Consider the following 19,253-nt stretch of genomic DNA (forward strand, 5'->3'; position numbering starts at 1 on the left):
GTTATCTATTTATTAAAAGTGATAGTTTTTAAACATGATTTGAGAAAAATTCCTGCTCCCGCCCGGATGACAATGCAGTTAATTAACTAAGAGGCAAGGCAGTGGTCCTGTATCCTTTATGTGGCTAGATATATATTTTATATAGAGTTAATGTTAAGTTTATTAAATCAAGCAAAATATTTTTTCTATACAGCAGATGCGCTGAACTTGTGCGTTTAAAAAGGTGCTCTCATATGTGATAAAGAAGAAAATGGCGTCTCAGTGAATTAAAATACTTGCCCAGGATCACATAATTTGAAACCAGTTTATGCGTCAAGAGCATTAAAATTAGGTTGAATAGATTATTTAAGTCACCAGACCTGCAGGTCTAGTAACATTTTTAGGATTTTGAGACCTGCAGTCTATACAAGACTTCTATAACCCTCGGGCCCAACCCCCTCCTGCAGGACAAGGATGCTAGGTCGAGAGTGCGGGGACGCAGGCTTATAACCTTTGTTGATATATACCCAGCTGACCACTTCCTGCCGCCATTTCAGGCCACAGAGCTGACAAGCCTCACTGTACTAGAGTTCCTTTATATCATCAACTTCAGACCACCTGCCACATGATACACAGCACCTTCCCTGCCCCTCCCTCCTTACAAGCTCTGGAGCATATACTCGCCATTCCCTCGCCAAGCAAACTGGTCACTCGCCTTTACTCTACCATGAAAGTCACAGCACCCATCCAGACGCCGCCTGGGAAACGGGTACTGACCCGCATCACGGATGTCCAATGGTCCTATTGTCACAGCCGGCTACAAAATACGGTTCATACATTTTAAAATTCCTCCACAGGCTATACTGCACCCCGATGCAACTCCATCGCATGGGCCTATCTACGGATGCACGATGTATTAGTTGTGCTGCTCCGCAGACCTCCTTCCTACACCTTGCATGGGAGTGCCCGTGGGTGGCGGACTTCTGGGTTGAGCAACTCTACTATACAAAACATCATTAGCCACCTTGGACTTTCTTGACCACCCTACTGAGCTATGTTAAGGTTGTTCCCTATAGAGATGGTTGCCTCACTGACATGCTTCTTCTGGCTAAACGCCAGATTTCAATACATTGGGGCAGACGGACAGCCCTCACTACAGAGGCTTGAATGAGGGATGCGACCTACTGCCAAGAGCAACTATCCAAGTATTGGGAGCTCATGCCGCTAGGATTCCCCCCCCCCTCCTTCCCCCCACCCCTCCCCAAGACGTTTGGTAGCCCCTGCTGATCTTCCTGCACCAGAGAGACAAGACCCCCTTGCCAGTGGTGGAGACCCTCAATCCTCCCAGATGTGGACCGTAGAAATAACAAAGGACGTCCTGCACCCTGTTACCTGAGCAATAAGGCTTGGAAAGCACACTCACTTGTCCAGCCACCAAACGGTCCGGCCACTGTGCATACTCGCACTGGTAATACATTTGATGTCACTGTGACTGCTGCGGTCTCCCTACTGGATGGAGTAAAGTGGTATGCATCATTGTTCTATACCTGTCATATGCTGTGTCGCTCACTCCCTTTCCCCCTTAGATCGGATGAGGTTGAGCAATATTGTTTATTATCAAATGCCAATAAAGAAATCTAAAAACAAATGTTTGGCTTGGTCGTGTCAGTCATGCAGGCTAGGCCCATCCACTCATGAGGTGCTATTTTTATTGGTAGGTTGTGGGAACCCCATGTGGTGAGAGTTTTGCTGTTCCCCACACTCTTCAACGATTATTTGATCTTTAAAGATACTTCTGGGTAAGTAACTAGTTGGAATCCTCATAAGCTACACCACCCAGAACTGCGCCAGCTACCTAGTATTGAAAAATGTTTGGGGTTTTTAGGGTTTCCTAGGTGCAGAACCACACCAGATGTTTTTTATGTGCCCCCAGTGAGGAGCACGGCACTGATTGGATCAGGATAAGAAAAAAAATCCACACATTGTCTGGGCTCAATGCTGAGGTACAGACATGAGTATGTGTTTGCCCCACAGAGGAGCTAGGAACAGTTTGGATTTATTCTGAGGCCAATTAGAAATCCAATTAGCGTGCATGCTCCTGGAGCGCAGATACTTTGGCCTGAGAACCCAGGTGCAGTTTGGATTTTTTATGAGGTTAATAAAAAAAATCCATTTAGTGGCTGGCTCCCGGCTGGTACACAAACATGTTTAATCAAGATGTTGGTTTTATTGTCAATCATTTATAGGAAGTTAGAGTCCCAACAGTCTTAAACAGAGAAAAGAACGTCTCAGTCTTGCAGACACGGATCGAAAGAAGACTTGTCGAACGTTAAAAGAAGCTGTGTGCATTCGTGCACTGTATGAAAATACCTGGAAGACAAATATTCAAATTGGTTGCCAGAGTGGTTGTATATAGATGCTAAACTAGACAGATAATAAAGGGGAGCTTTACTGAATACCACAGCTGACCAACCATTCCTCAGTACACAAAGGATTGGAGGGACTCTACCAGGGAACAAGCCAGAGGAAAAGACCTGAACAAACCAAGTGCCTGGTCTGCTAGCCCAATACCTGCCAGGCTGTCGAAAAGAATAGCTCAGGTGACTGTATCAAATGATGCAGAGAGCTGTAACAGCAGTAGGTCCACAATAGGATTAGGTTCTCTGGTATTCTACAAGTCAAGATTAGCTTCCAGAACTACCTCCTGGCAGGACTTTTTTGAAGAAAAAAAACTAGGATTCAATTTTAAGAAATAAAATCACTCAAATGAACATAGAAAGAAACCCACATCACAATTATACATGGTACCTTGGTTATACACGATACATAAAATAGATCTGTTGAATAAAAAGATACCATGATTAAAAACGAGCAAGAAAAGATATCTATGGCCAACGCCTAAATAACCCTCCCAAGCATCCTGAGCTATAAGCCCCCATAAAAACCTTGACACACAAAAACAAATTGTCGGTGTTGCTAAAAGTTGCAAGTATAAAAAGGCAGGTCTAACCTCAGAGAAATCAGTAGTTAGAAATAGATGTTTAAAAACTTGTGTCAGAGGGTTTTATAAAAGGCGCAAATAAGTACAATGGGCAAAGTATTGCAAATTGAGAGATGATCATAGGAACATAAGGACAGTTCAGAGTGCTTATATGTTTTCTTAGGAAACAGCAGTTGATGAAACAGACCAAATCTAAAGTAGGTCAATAAACAATCCAAAAAATTTGATATATTTCAAGAAGAAGATGTGGCTCTATCCCGGGTACTGATTTTACGACATTTCCTATATGTTGGTTTGGCCAAGGCTGGGGCTTTCCTCTTGACCTCCACCCTGAGGAGAAAGGTCTACCTCAACCAGGCGATGTCTTGTTTCATGATACTCTTGTTAGAAAATAACTACAGTCTCCCAAGGGCTCGAAGATTTTCCTTGATATAAACCAGCCAGGGAATATTGTGCATGCTGTCCAACTTAATAAAATCTGAAATAACTAGCCTATTGAGATTTATTCCTCCCTTCAGCCAGACTGCACACCACAACATGAGAGGTCACAACTGAATAAAATCAGTAATATCTCTTCATGTAAGATCACAGTAGGGGTCCCACCCATGGGAGCGCCCTGAAAAATGTATTCTCCGCCACCGACATAGAGCCTAAATTTGTGTAACCCCAACTCTCACAACCAAAAGTGGAGATTGGGATGCTCTTGGCTTTGTAGATCTGCAGCATAGTTTTCAATACCTTTTAGGCCCAGTCTAGGAGAGAAATCATTTATTCCAGTACACTTACTCTTTAAACTTCCAATGTTCTTCATCAAAAGGGGTTGCCAGTTAAGTCCAGAAGTCATTCAAATTCCTAGATAAGTAAAGTATCAACCTTACTTAGAATCTGGCACTGCACAAAGAAAGTGTGGCACTTTTCATGTTTTTCGGCCCCAGGACCATCACATGCATTTTTTTTTATTGGCAAGTAAACCAGACTGCCCATGAAATCAACGAAAAGGTCTAAAAGGGTCGGCAGACTTCTGGCAGTTCGGACAATTAAAACAGCATCTTCTGCATATAATAGAGCCGGGAGAAATCTGCCCCAGGCTCTTGGGACATTTTACCCCTTTTCAGAAAGTACCCTGTCTAGGCAATTAACTTATTTGGCAAAAAAAGGGGGCCCAAAATACCACCCTGCCGGATGTTCCAAGTACAAAGTGCTTAGCGCATTCCCCTTTATCCCCGTAACTGAGGCCATCAAACCACCGTGTAGGTCCCAGAGTAAATCCACCACATTAATTCCCCCCAATGGACCCCAGCTATGTGCAGAGCTTGACCCTGTTGACCTTTTCAAAGGCAGAGCTGAGGTCCATGAAGGGTTGCCCTTTTGGCTCTAATATATTTGTTGATTACAAGATGAATGTTATGATTCTGCTCCACAGTGCCCATCCCCAAGCGAAACCCATATTTAATGTCAAACAAGATTTTGTGTTCCTCAGCCCAAGGAGTTAAGCTCTTCAGTATGACCCTGCCTATAAGTTCAAGTTCAGAGATTAGTATAGCGCACTACTCACCCAGAGGGTCTCAAGGCGCTTGGGGAAGGGGGGGGTATTTTACTTATCGAATATCCAAGTTTTGAGTTGTTTTCTGAAGGAGAGGTGGTTCTGTTCAAGGCGAAGGTGGGTGGGGAGAAAATTCCAGGTTTTGGCCGCCAAGTAGGAGAAGGTTCTTCCTCCCATGGTGGATCTACGGATGCGGGGAATTGCGGCGAGGGCTTGGTTGGATGATCGAAGTGGAAGGGTGGGGGTGTAGAAGGACAGTCGCTTGTTGAGGCATTCGGGTCCTAGGTCGTAAAGGGCTTTGTGTGCGTGGGTGAGGAGACGGAACGCTATTCTCTTGTTCTTGACCTCAACATCAATTAAAAAGATGGGCCTGTAACAGGAAGTGTGATTCCTGTCCCCCTTCTTTAACACGGGTACAATGATGGAATGGCGCTAAGCCTCCTCCTCCTCCTCCTCCTCCTCCTCCTCCTTTCTCCAAGATAGAGTCCAGGCAGTTTCCCTCCCCCCCTTCTCCTCGGTGGGAAAGCGTCTCACCTGTGGAGTCCCGCAGGGCTCCTCGCTCTCACCACTTCTCTTCAATCTTTACATTTGTCCCCTAATCTCGGAGCTTCAGCAAAAATCTGTGACCATCTTCAATTATGCTGATGATCTTCAGCTCATCTTTAACATCGACCACTCCGAGTCTTCCATCCAAAACGTCCACTCCGTCATGACCTTCATTAGCTCCTGGATGAACTTAAATCAGCTTAAACTCAACCCCGACAAGACCGAGTTAGTCCTCACTGGGCCCCATGGCAACCCCTGGAATTCCTCCTTTTGGCCCCTCTCACTCCCCTGTTGACTCTGTCAAGAGCTTAGGCATCACCATTTGCAAGGACCTCTCCATGAGGGCTCAAATCAACTCAGTTGTATCCGTCTGCTTCTTCCATCTGCTTCACATTCGGAAAATCAGCAGACTCCTCTCCCACGAAGCTCTTGTTCAGATCACTCTGGGACTAGTCATGTCTCACATCGACTATGCAAACTCCCTATATGTGGGCATACCTGCTTATCAATCCAAACGCCTCCAACTCATCCAGAATCAGGCAGCCAGGCTGATTTATGGCCAACCAAGATCTAGTCACACCAAGCCCCTCCTTAAGAACCTTCATTGGCTCCCAGTAGCCCAGCGCAGCCTCTTCAAACTTGGCTGCCTGATTCACAAAGCCCTCTCCTCTCAGAGGCCTTCTTTCATTTCCTCACTCACACATCGCTATGTTTCCCAACGTGCTTTACGCTCCTCCAACTCCAATCTTCTGACCCCCTGCTCCTTCAGACGTAAGAAACATGAAGGCCTGAGATACTCTTCCCAGGCTCCACTCCTTTGGAACTCCCCCCCCAGCACTCCGCCTTCTTCCCTCCTACGCTCACTTCAGAAAATCACTTAAAACTTGGCTCTTCTCGTTCGCTCACGACTAGTTTTGCCCCGCCATGTACATCTCAGCCCTCCCACCCAAGCGCCAAGAAACCGTAGGTGTACATGCGCTCTACAAATCCCATTTATCATATCATATCAAGCCTCAGGGAGGGAGCTACTAATTGCGGCAATAATGTATAGGGCAAGGCGAGGGGCCCTTGGCAAGTCAGTGAGTCTACCTAGTGTGATTTTGTCATAGATATTGCTGATCTATTGACTAATAAAAGCATTAACAATGGTTGAGTACGGGTTTGGTCACCCAGGAATAAAATAGATCCCCTTGGTAGCATGACATATAATTTTAGGGGGGAAAAAAAATGTAGTAGGTAGCTCTTTGCTAATGTATGCGACTCTAGGGATCTGTGCGGCATCTTCAGTTTGTAATATAACACATGACTACGGCTGTGCTCTAGTAATATAGGCTCTCTGTTAGATGTTAAGGTTGGAACTGTACTTCTGTGCATACGCAACGTTTCATTGGTTCTGCACAGTGTAATAAGGTCATGTGAACTGTGTGAAGCTGAAATTTCAATTTAAGGAAAAAAAAAACATACTGAAAGACAGTAACCATACCATGCACACTGGCCCCAAATCGACCTGATGGAAAGTGACAACTGGCTTACCAAGGCTGCCTGCAAGAGCACTCGTGCCCCCAGGGGATTCAAGAAGCCTCGCCGGTATGGGCCGGAAACCGTAGCTCCCCATAAGATCCGCAGCGATCAGAAGTCTAATGAGCTGCTGATCTGCAAAACTGCACTTCAGCGCTTGGGGCGGGTCATCGCGCAGGACTTCAAGGCCAATCTGTACTTCCACAGTTCTGCTATCATGGCCCGGCAAGAGAGGCCTCCCTGGGTGGGTTCTTTGGAGAAACCATCCTGTGCGCCATCCCCACCAAGAGGGTCACCATTATGCCCTAGTCACACTTCATTTAGAACTGCTTTGATCACTTAGTTAACCCAGGAATAATGTTCCTAAAAAATGGCAATTGCTTCCCATAACAAGGGAAACTATCAACAAACTAGATGATACAGGTAGTCCACAACTACAAAAACCCTGCAATAATAAAAATACTTACAAATCGAATGTTCATATTTCATTCCTAGCGGACCGATATCCCTCTTTTAGCAGTTACCGGATGTCCACAGGTGAATGAATTTGTATTCTGCTACGCATGCAGCAGGTTTTTAATATACATTTTCGATTGCAATATTAGCATATTAAATAAATTCTACATCTACTAATGCTTTGCCCATTTATTAGGTTACCAGATGTCCACAAATGATTGAATTTGTAATCCATTACGATTGCAGCAGTTTTTCAATATACATTAGCATTATTAGCATAAATTCGATGTCTACTAATGCACTGCCCATTTATAAAGAAAAGAAAGGAAAAACAGAGGTAAAGTTGAGGTTGATCTATGAAGTTATTGATCCAGGAAAAAATCAAGTGCGAGTGGGAGCTATGTTTAGGAGGATCCCTTTGAAAAAAATCTGTGGGACCCTCAACAACTACTTTTGGTTGGTGGTATATGCTTTGCCACTGACATCCTTGCTGTCGGTAGTATCATCAATGGGTCTTCCTTCCTCCAACCAGAAGATAATCTCTTGTGCTCAAAGAGATTTTTTGTTGGGATCCACAATAAATTGAGTGCTCTAAAATTGCCCCTTGTCTATTATTCCCAAAAACTTTTATTAAAGACTAGACATTGGCAAGATTTAAAAAAAAAAATTTGATGCATCAAGTGGACATGTAAAGAATCCATCGCATCCTGTAGTGTGGTCTGGGTTTTTGATCCAGCCACATAAAAACTTTGTCAAATACCCTTCTTCTAAAAAGCCTTCTTGAGATGTAACCTCATGACAAACAAGCTACATATGATCAAAATCTGAGAAGAATAAACAGCTCTAAGTTTCAACACATGTCCGTAACCTAATCTAAGTGAGCTGTACATCGGGCTTTAGTGCAGTAACATCTGGAGTAGTCTGCTTAACATTATTCACAAAGGGCACACATCTAGATGGGACAGATGAATGAAGTGCAACAGTCCATTTTCACTCAAAGTGGAAGTAGGATGATAGCAAATGTTGCAAATACCTCACTAATCACAACAAAACTGGTTTAAATCGTCCTGTTTGACTGCATCTCAACCATAAAAATTAATAAAAAGGGCTGCTTTCCCAGAACCTGTGATCTGGGGCATCTACCAGGTTCAACATACTCAACTGCTCTTTCACAGTTTAAAGTGACACAGCCTTATAGATCAACTAGGAGATGACACACTTTCATAGAGGTCAAGTAACCAAAATACCATATGTAGAAGAAGTGACCCAACAATTTCAACACAACGACACTGTCCGCTACTTGTTTTTTCATAAAATATTTTAAGCGCAGGGGTAAAATATGACCTTACTACTCTGTGTGCTGTCTGTTCTTACTGCTGCCTGTAAGTATGTGAACCGTTAACACAAAGGATCAAATGTACCAATAAGACAATACTTGATATGGCCCAACGTAAAGCTTAATGCTTGCAGCCGCCCAGTAAAAATGCTGATCGGTTAAGTCTTCAAGCAGCCAGATGCAAAGAAAAGAAAACCTAAGACGAAAACTAGACATCATAAAAAGGAAACACAAAATAGACTATCAATAGAGAACCAACAGAGTGGAGCAACACAACAGTGTTAAGGGAATGTTTGCCTTCTGCTTTTATAATAATATCTCAGAAATTTAATATCTGGAATAAAGTTAGGATATGTTGAAAAACAGAATGTAACCTTCAGAATTCTGGTTAAGAGGCACAGAAAGGTAAACAAATGCTATAATTATGCTATGCACAATGCTTGAAATTACACCCTTACGCCACTTTGCATAGTTAAGAGCCCATTCGCTATAAAAAAATTACATAACCGTGGTAAAAATCTTCCACGTGCTCACAGGAATAAAACGTGTGCGGCTGTATGGGGTGCTTTTGTTTAAATGTGTCCTTGCCCTAAAAATGTACAAAAAGGACACATTTCGCAAAAAAAAAATTATGCAAATATTCGCACACCACTAATAAATATATTTGTAGCACTACTTTACAAATAAACTAAACATTACAACAATAACTTTTGAATGTTTTGCTGGAGTTTTTCATTGAACCGCACCAGCTCATGCTCTTCTGTCCAGCCCCCACTCCTACATACCATTTATTTTATTTTACTCATTTATAGAGCGCAAGCGAATCATCCCCAGGGGGACCTCTCATCACCTCTCTTCCATACCCTGCCTGAAACACCAATCAGCTGCTTCTTTCACAACAAAGTTGTAAAACTCTGGTCCACAGGGAGGACAACCCATAACACATTTTTCAAATATTGACCAGACACCTTTACATACAGTGAATTTAAACCGATTTTCTTTACACACAGTCGGTGATGTATTCAGAAAATCCGACATGATTTGTCATCCTTGAACCAACATTAGAAGACACGGTTTCACTATCGTGTGGGGTGAAAGGTGGTTCTCTGCGACTGCACTGGTACTGGGGCGTTCTCTCTCATTGTTTTGACAAGAAAAAGATCAGTTTGCAAACATTTGCCTAGGCAACTAACTACATCGAGGCTAGTCTTTGCCTGGAAGAGCTCTGCTGCAGATTATGTGTTCCTTTCAAGAACAACTTTAAGTGTTAGGAGGCCTTGGGCTGGGATCCCCAGGAAATTCAAGACTTCATTTACAAACAACAGAAAGAGGAGCTTTTGCTGGCAGTGGTCATTATTTCAAAGCAGCCCAGCTTCAACCACTTCTCTGCATCTGCAGTTACCCCAGTCAGATTTCCAATGCGAATTCATCTTCAAATGGAGTAGATGGTTCATCATTCAACAGCCTAGTCCCAGTTTTCTCGAAGGATCCCTGGCCTCTAAATACCGGCCAGTGTAAACTAACACTTTCTGAAAGTCAGCCACGTTCATGCATTTATTACAATCCCTAGGGGAAGGCTCTGTTCTGTGGTTGAAGGGATTGGGAGTGGGTACAACTACAGACATGGCTACAAGACCACAATTGCAGTGACTGAGTTCCTTTGCAACTAGTGTTTTGGGGCCTCTCCTCCTACAAATCTGCAAACTGGCACAAGTCCAAACCTTATACACTTCTCAGGGAGATAGTGTAGGGGTGGACAGAGACTCAGAACTCCACTATCAAACAACAGACACAATTAATCATTGCTCAGCCCAGTGTAGTAGCAAAAGAAAGGATGTTTAATATGACAGCCGTACGGAATGCTGCTCAATTACACAAGGGTACATCTAAAAGGTTCAATAAACTCACGCACAGGCTCTTAAAGCCCTACACCATCTACAAGCCCTCCTCCTGCTCGCTTAACAGTGCCCCCCTAATGTCTGTAGAGACTTACCCGCAAGTCAAGATTAGACAAGTGCTAGTTTCCTTAATTTGTAGCCACCTCAGCACTTTGTAGGTCAGTTTGAATAGTTCTCACTCCAAAGAATATCATGAAAACATTCTATGGCGCCTTGTCTTTGTGTGTGTTACAGTTGTCCAGGCTCTATAGGTCGGGCCTTGCATTTACCTGCTCAGCGAATATGCAGCATGCTGGTGTTGGAGAGTTGGTGGGACGTCTTTCAGGGTCTGCATCACTTGACTGCAGCAGTGATCTTGCTCCTCTCTCCGAAACCCCTGCAGGTGTGAGAATGCTGGTCAGAGAAGCGGATGCTCGTATCTGGCAGTTGTGGCCCCAGGGCTGGTCTGGTGGGTGCTCCGTTTTGGCAGATGGGCCAGGGCATATCTTCCATTTCAGCAGCGGTGGCTCCTCTGAGGGTAAGCCACAAGTCGGAAGCAGCAGTGCCAATAATTCATGCTGCAAGGTGCCAGGCGGCATGTTGCTGCTTAGCTCCAAGTTTCTTTACACAGTTTACCACAAGAACCATGCTATGGAAGACAAGAGGAACTTTCATGATATAGGTTGGTCCCCGAGACACCTTCACTTGGCAGTCAGCTTCTTCTGGGTGTTCCACACACTGAGTACACGGATGGGCTTCTCCACCAGGACAGTCTCTCCTCCTCCTGCAGGAACAGGTAGACTCCTTCCCTCTTTGAGCAAGCAGACAGGCTTCTCTGTACTAGGCAGACCCAGAGCTTCCTCAGCATGCCGAGCAAACTTCAGATAATGTCCCCTCACCTCTGGGAGACTGGCCATCATGCAGACACCAGCCCTGGTCTCATGGCAGCTCGTCGAGTACTCTATCCAGCACTCCCTTCCTTGCATAATAAAAACAAAGTGGGATGATTTGGATCCAACTTTTATACTCTGTGCTGTAGCTCCATTTGAAATGTAATTTTCTGGCTGTAGGGCAGACGCAGTCTTTGTGGAAGGTGAAAGCTTCCACAACATGCAGCTTCAATGCTGGGCCAAAGCATAACATGGGCTGAATGGAGTGTGAAGACTCCACGTGGCTGTCATCAGCCTTCCTGAAGTAGCAATAGAGGACAGACAAAAGGGAAAGTCCTGCCAAGAAACTTCTCCACCTTGAACAGAATCTGCTGACTCAGTCCCTCACATCCTATCTACCAAATTGCAGAACTCGGGTAAACCTAAAGAACAACTCCATGCTAAAAGGTCATTGTAGATTTTCTAAGAATTTTTTAATGTTCATGGGGGCGCACCAAAATAGTAGTCCAAAAGAAGGAAGTAGAAAAATATTCTTTATTTATCTTTGTCCATTAAAAACACAAATCATCAATAGAGTATGCAACAAGTTCAGCCAACGCGTTTCACTCCCTACCCAGGAGTTTCTTCAGGGCACTGCAAATCTTTCAGGTGTATTGTGTTCGGGTACTTCCCCTATTTTCACGCTGGAACCAGCCATGCCGAGACGCTGAAACCAAACGTCTGTTACTACAGTATTGCAACAACTTTGCACTAATACGGCCAGGGATGGACATACAGTGGACCACCTGAATTAATCTATGGGCAAGAAACATCAAGCCTTTTGAAAACGTGATAACTATAAGGGAAGACAGAAACTGCATGAATTAAAGAATTATACAGGAGTGAACAAACGACTGAAAAAAAACAATAAAGAAAACTAGCGTGAAAATAGGGGAAGTACCCGAACACAATACACCTGAAAGATTTGCAGTGCCCTGAAGAAACTCCTGGGTAGGGAGTGAAACGCTTTGGCTGAACTTGTTGCATACTCTATTGATGATTTGTGTTTTTAATGGACAAAGATAAATAAAGAACATTTTTCTACTTACTTCTTTTGGACTACTATTTTGGTGCGCCCCCATGAACATTAAAAAATTGTTGAACTGATCTGGAGAGCACAGCGACGCCAAACAGCAGCTGGTGTCGGGGTTGGCAGCACAGAAAAAGATACTTAAACATTGACTGACTTTGGAACTGGAGCATTAGGTGCGGCACTTTAAGGTCCGCTGCTGCTTTTTCGTACAAATATAGATTTTCTAAGAAGTAGCCCTGTCCCTATAATCCCTCACTTCAGTATCTGGTTCTTAAGCTTTTCCTTCAGAAACGAAAGCAATATCCTTTAACTTTGAGAAAAGCTGTATCCCTCCTTCATCTTTTGGTATGTTCACCAGAGACCATCGAAAATGGGTCCCGCCATCTCCCCAGTAAGCATGCTCACACTACACACATTCTCACTATCAGATATGTGTCTCACATAGACACACACAATGTGCATGTGCATTAGAGAAGCACACTAATGCCAGTGGAAGTATGGGTGCCGCATTAAAGAAGAACTTTTATCCGAGTAGGCCTCACTCCTTTCTGAAACAGAAAAAAGGTCTGGTCAGTACATGCCACCAACGCTTCATGTCAACAACCCAGGGCATGGACAGTGCTCCATTGTCAACAAAAGAGCCATGTCACAGAACCATCTTGAGGCTTTTGTATTACTAGGGACAGGCCTAGACCAAAGCACACAGGTTAGACTAGCATATTAGCTGGGATGGTAAAAAGTCAGGCTACCATTTTTATATGAAGTTAAGTCACTCAGGACAAGGATGCTTGTACACAAAGCAGGGGAAATTCCTGCCCTAACACTAAGTGAAGGATCAATGAATTATTGAACCCTACCTAGCAGCACAACGTCTCAGTTTGTATCACCGACAGAAGCCCTAGGATATCCTTGTGGTCTATATTCCATTGCTTTTTCTCAGTCTTTCGTCTTGCAGGGTAAAGCAGTCAAGGAATCGCTATTAGGGATTTGCCAATAGGTAGTGCCAGTGCATTCCCGCCTATGGATGAAATAGGAAATGGTTTGTATTTCCTAAATTGAGATTTCCTAATAAGGAATCGCAATTTAAGAAATTATAAGCCAAGGGTGCCTCTGGGCTTAAGCCCCCCGGAGGCATTCCAAGTGAACATCATGTCACAATATATTGTTTTATTTTTAATGCATTTTTTTTATTTTGCACATGGTTACCATTGACTCGAAGTCGATGGTAATTGCTTTTCCTAAATGTCCAATTCACATTTAGGAAATGCTTTGTACATCGCTAATAGGTAATTCCTATTTAGGACTTCTAAATTGTGGTCACAATTTTCAATTTCTACTGTGTAGAAATCGCAATCAGTTTTGGCCCTTTGTACATCTGAAAAAGCCATTTAGCATTCCTTAACGAGTCAGAATAGCGGTTTGGTCCATTAAGAAATACTAAATGGTTGCATACACCTGGGCCTAAGTGTTTTATATTTGTGTGAGTTACGGCAAGAAATCCACTTGGGGTGTTTGTCAACATGTGACTCCCACAGCTTAGATAAATGTGCAGGGAATCACCACATACACCCTGTTTTCTATTTCGTGACGCTAAGATCTTTCCCAACACTTAGCACAAGCTACCTACTCACTTTGAAGGCAAAAAAGGCAGAAAGAAGGGGGGGCGGTGTTCCCTATCCAAAAAGATAGGTGGAGCACTGTACAGGGCCAAAGGCAATATTACAGTCAAACATTGATTAGAGGTCACATGGGATGCATGGCAAGGACAGCATAAACCCATCAAGCGGTCCTGCAGCACATTCTCCAGTTTGCCTGTCCCTTCGTAGTGAAACGTAAAAGGTATATATGAAGTGTGAAAATGTATGTAATGATCTGAATGGCCCCTTGCAAGGCCGGTTAACTCTAATTCAGAAATAATATGTTCTCTGTTTATTTTGTGCAAAATACAAAAGGAATGATTGTCGAGTGCCTGGGTGCTGAGCGCATAAGTTATTATACAGTGGTGTAGTGTTCACAAACAAGGTGTCGACACATCTTTCCTTAAGAAAGAAAGAACTTTGCATGTCACCCACTGAATTTGTGCTGTTAGTCCAAGTTGGGAGTATTTCGTAATAACACATCTCGACGTTCGTTTTTATACCAACTACATGCTGACACCACAATCATGGACTTGGACAACACACCTCCAACTATAATTGGTAGGTGGTATTTCACAGTGTTCTCGTTATAACCACGTATCTGTGCAAAAGTCAGGTCTTAGTCGATCAAGGGTAGTGGAATTCTCAACGGGGCCGTACTAAACAAAGTACCTTACAGGCCTAAAAGAAAACAGGACATTCTTTCTACGGCTCCAAAGCGACGCAAATAAAACAACAATGGCTCTTATTTTAATGTAAATGTTGAAAACAAAAACACAAAGCTTCATACCTGCATTTACTACACAGAAAATAGTACCTTTCTTCTTTCCAGAGAGTGGCACGCCCTAAAAACCACACACTGTACCCTCCCAGACAACGTTTCCTTGTTTTCCACGTCAAGAAAGCCCAAGTGTATTGTTTTCTCATAGTAATTATGCAATTTACACATTATGTTTCAAGAAATAACTTTTTGCTAAATGTTCCTTTATGTCATAATCTCCACTCGATAGCAGAAAGATTAAACAGCGCTCTATATAAATGAAGGCAAACAAAGGGCGGGTGTATTGATATAACGTTGGCACTTCCCAGCCGCGCGCCCTCCGGCCTAAGGTACAACGGGACACGTCTGCTCTTCGCCGCGTGCCAACTGCCTGCGTTTGCACAGTCTCCATTAGCAAGGAAGTAGACGCCTTGGCGTTCTGACGCAGCGCCCACCGACTGGCAACAACTGGCACCGCAGCTGGCCACCGAAAGCCAGATCTTTCAAGTTTTAAAGGTCCTGGCCAGTTGTATTGGTAACGTGCGTCGCACCTCAGGCCTTTGGGGCATCAGACATATTGATAAATGCAAAGCATTAAAACAAACACTATAATGCAAAACATTGGGAAACAAACAGTGCACACGTCAATTTTCTTCTGAGTAATTAGATATTGTGATTTATTTTCTACTGCCAGAGATATCAACCAGACCTATTCAGTTTATCATTCACTTGCGTGCAAAATTGTAACATATGCTAACCTTCTGCATCTTAAAATGTTGCGGACAATAACACACTTATTTTGTCAACAAAACTTGTCACATCAAATGTCTCTGAACAAAAAAATTAAACAATTTGGTAAACAAGTACTATCCAGTCAAACCTAAATATAGGGTTTTAAGTGGGTGGGTCCCTCCGGGTTTCAGACCTGGCACTAATGAGAAAATGACACATAAAAAGGGTCCCTGGTGTGCCCTAGATTCACGTCCATCACTTCACAGGAAAAAATATTGATTGATTTCTCAACAATGACTGTAAAAATCATTGAGGTAATCTACAGCAGGGATGAGAGTCCTCTGAACACATCACGTTTACTCATTCTTGCATTTCCTAAGAATTTTTGCTTTTTCCAGAATATTGGTTATATATATTTTTTCATGCAGCATATTGTCCTTGTATAGAGCATACTGTGAACTGGGTCGTTTCTTGGAGTCTGGGTTATGCGCTTTTTTAATGGGCCACGACAGGTGAGTGGGCGCGGGACAGGTGGTTAATTGAAAGTTATGTGTGTTTTTTTGTTTTTGTTTTAAGGGATTGCTTTGAGGAGTTTGCTCTTTTTCGATCTACAAGAGACTCCGGTCTCATTCTCGAATATTTCGAGCAAGGCCCACAATGCTTCCGAGACTAGTTGTGCAGCAAACAAGGAGTGTGTGAGACTGATAAAGAACACACAATAGTCCGAGCGCCATGAGTGGTGGGGATAGCGATAGCACTCAGTACTGCGGACACGTTTACATATGGATAGTGAGGGCGGATAAGGCCTGTAGGTCATATCTAGTCAGCCCATTTGCCTGCTGCGACTCCACAGACAACACAGTCTCCAGCTCACCCCCACTCGTGATTAATCATCTCATACCTGCACCATGCCTTACCCCAAGTTTTTAATCAAACTTGAAAGTCAGAGGTGAGACATCACGTGTCATAAGCACTGCTGAAACAGACTCACAATAAAAAGTGAACTTTAATAATGCATTTAGAGGCATCCTCATGTCCAAAGCATGCAGATGTTCATTTTTGTACGACCCTGTTCTGGCTCCTATTAAAAGTTCCATATAGCAACTTCTAAAACACCTCAAAATAGTAGGATAAACAGAAAATACATTTTTAGTCGACGCATTATTGCAAGATTTCTGTCAAACCCGTTTAGTTTCAGACCGTAAATAAGCCAACCAACATGAACTCTGCATGCCTTATTTTGATAGTTGTTCACAAACTCAACATAGTCCCAGAGCAGCCATCAATAGAGGCGCTTAAGGCGAGTTGAAAATGTTATACTAATATTAGTGTCACTGTTGCCAGGGGACCATAAACATCCATAAGCTATTACGAGAGACAGATATTTCAAAAGTTTGTTCTTACTCAAGGAAACATATAAGTGCCTTCTCTCTTATAGGTCATCCCTGGACAAGACACACAAGCATGACGTCATTAGCTTCTGGGTCATAAGCGAGCACCGCGTAAAATCAGGAGTCTCGTCAACTTTCAGGTCTCAAGGCTCCGTTATTAATTTTCTCTAAGAGTTCCTGTTCCTCTTTTGTGCTTCCGGCAGTGCCACTACTTGTACGGTAAAATGCCCTATATTTAGGACTAAAGAAGTGATCGTAGGTGCATGTGAAAATAAACATAACAGTATTGGGATCAAACACGCATTGAAAACATGTTTTTAAGCGTGTGTCTTGTCTTTCAGAAAACTTGTGTGGACAAGAGGAGCAGAGGGTTTACCTCGCCCTAAACCTGTCAGTGGATGAAAAGCAGCCTGTGGGGCGGTAACCTCACGCAGAGAGTGATGGTGCGGGTGGATTAAATACCTTTTCTAGGTTCGGGGATACTGTGCGGGAGGCAAACAGAGAAGGACACCTATACTGCTTTCTACTCCGCGCTTAGTTTCTGAAAAAATGCGAATATTACAGATTAAAAAAACACCTTTAATGAGAGAGGAGTTTAGCTGGGCTCGATGCCAGGAATGTGGATGAATCGGGAGCGAAAAGTAAACGGAGCAGGCTGTCACCAGGGGCGGGGGCAGTGGGGGCGAGGAAGGGACTCTCCCAGGACCACGGTGGGAGAGGTGCCAAACCCCTCTGAGCACATGACTCTAGTCACCGCCAACCCACCCGAGTCTAGCAAGTGAAAAGCAGAGCCCAAACCTCCGACAAAGTATTAAAGTGCACCAAGGAGCTGGGGTACACAGCCGTGCACACCCCGCCCTGCCGGGCCACACACACCTGGCTCAGCTCCGCCGTCTGCTTCCATGTCCGCTCGTTTCTCGCTCTCTCGACTGTGCGAAGGCAACAGGGACAATCCCGCCTCTCTCTAGCTCTGCCCTTGCCTTGGTGGGGGACACGCCTTATTCCCGCCCCCTGCTCCGCCCCATCATGGCGACGGCTGGGCCTGCTAGTGGGGCGAGATGCTGGTCCTTAGCTGGGGGTAAGCCCGGTCAGTGATGAACCTATGGTCATTGTGTATACGGAAAAGTGTTAAAAAACAAAACAAACTGCTTAAAAGGAAAAGTCCCCAAACACGTTGGAAAAAAACTGTTCTTCCTCCTGTTTAGCTAATCAGGGGTTCCACCTGGCCATGACCAATTTATAGCTGCCAAGTTTTCAATTACATTATGTGTGACATTTCCATACCTGGAATGTGTTTACGTGTGACATTTTACCTCCTAGGGATTCACTCTTTGAATGACACCTTATCTTGGCTGCAATAAAGCATATACATACAGGTGATAATGGCACATGCACCCATCAGAACTAAGGCGCCTCATTGTGATGGGGGCAATATGCTTATCAGCAGACTGGCTATTGCGCTATGTAGCGCAGGGACACAACACACCATACACTTTGTGGTAGCTCAGGAGTTGAACCATGTGCGGTTCCTCCACTTTTATTAACCCCTTTGAGCCACGCCTGGCCCACGGATGAGGGGCTACACCAGTATCCGATTACGTCACCGGACAACAGGACTGGTAACCTGTTACATCCCTTCCCAGGTTAGTCCTTGAAGATAGTCTTAATCAGCTAGCACGCAAATCTGAAGCTGAGAGCTTGGCTGAGGGTTCGACCTGAAACTGTAGCGATGCGTGCAATTACGGATTGGTGGGTCACACCGTGAAGTCATGCTCGATGATGGGTCTGATGAGGGTTCTCCGGACTCCTCGAGGCATGCGCCCTCCTCCTGTTCGCTGGCTGGATGGTGGTCAGAGTTCCGTGCCAACTAAGGAGGGGACTCCGAGACCGGTCCGGATGAGGTAACCTGAACTTCCTTGAACCAGGAGATTATTACGAGAGACTTCCTCCCCCTCGTCGGGCCAGTACCATAGTGCCTCTCTCTTGGCCACAACGGTCCAGGTTCCTGGTTCATGGCCATGGGTGGTTTTGAACTTCCCACCTGGGTGTCGATTCTTGATAAGCACTGTCGCACCGGGTTGTGGCAGTCGTTGCACAGCCTGGCAGCGAGTGCTAGCTCGGTCATTCCTCCGCTTCCTCCTTTCTTGTGTGCCTCGGGCGACATGAGGCGGAGGTTTCCAACCCAGACAGGCGGGTAGTAGGTCTCTCCGGGCTCCATTGAACATCATTGCCCAGGGGGACTGTAACGTTGTGCAGTGGGGGGTGCTCCTGTACTGTAGAAATAGATGTAGGCGTTGTTCAGGGTTGGCCTGTTCAACGAGGGCAATGTGCAGTGTTGTGTTCTGTGTGCGCATGAACCGTTCTACGTTGCTGTTCGCCTGGGGCCACTGAGGGGTGATCCGGTGGTGGTGGATACTTCGCTGAGTAAGAAACTCTGCGAACTCCTCTCCATGAAATGGGGGCCCATTGTCGCTCCTGATCTCGTCTGGGAGGCCAAATGTTGCGAATACTTTCT

General features: G+C 44.4%; 1 protein-coding gene across 1 annotated transcript in view; it reads right to left on the minus strand.

Annotated features, from left to right (window-relative positions):
• The window catches only part of TPD52 (tumor protein D52), a 374,408-nt gene extending 356,652 nt beyond the window's left edge, over positions 1-17,756 (minus strand). The window contains exon 1 of the mRNA XM_086965920.1: positions 17,615-17,756. Coding sequence (XP_086822046.1) covers positions 17,615-17,642 — 28 coding nt within the window. The 5' untranslated portion in view covers positions 17,643-17,756. The remainder of the gene's footprint in view (positions 1-17,614) is intronic.
• Between the last annotated feature and the right edge of the window lie 1,497 nt (positions 17,757-19,253).

Source organism: Lissotriton vulgaris, chromosome 4_1 (assembly GCF_964263255.1).
Source record: "Lissotriton vulgaris chromosome 4_1, aLisVul1.2, whole genome shotgun sequence".
NCBI classification, from domain to species: domain Eukaryota; kingdom Metazoa; phylum Chordata; class Amphibia; order Caudata; family Salamandridae; genus Lissotriton; species Lissotriton vulgaris.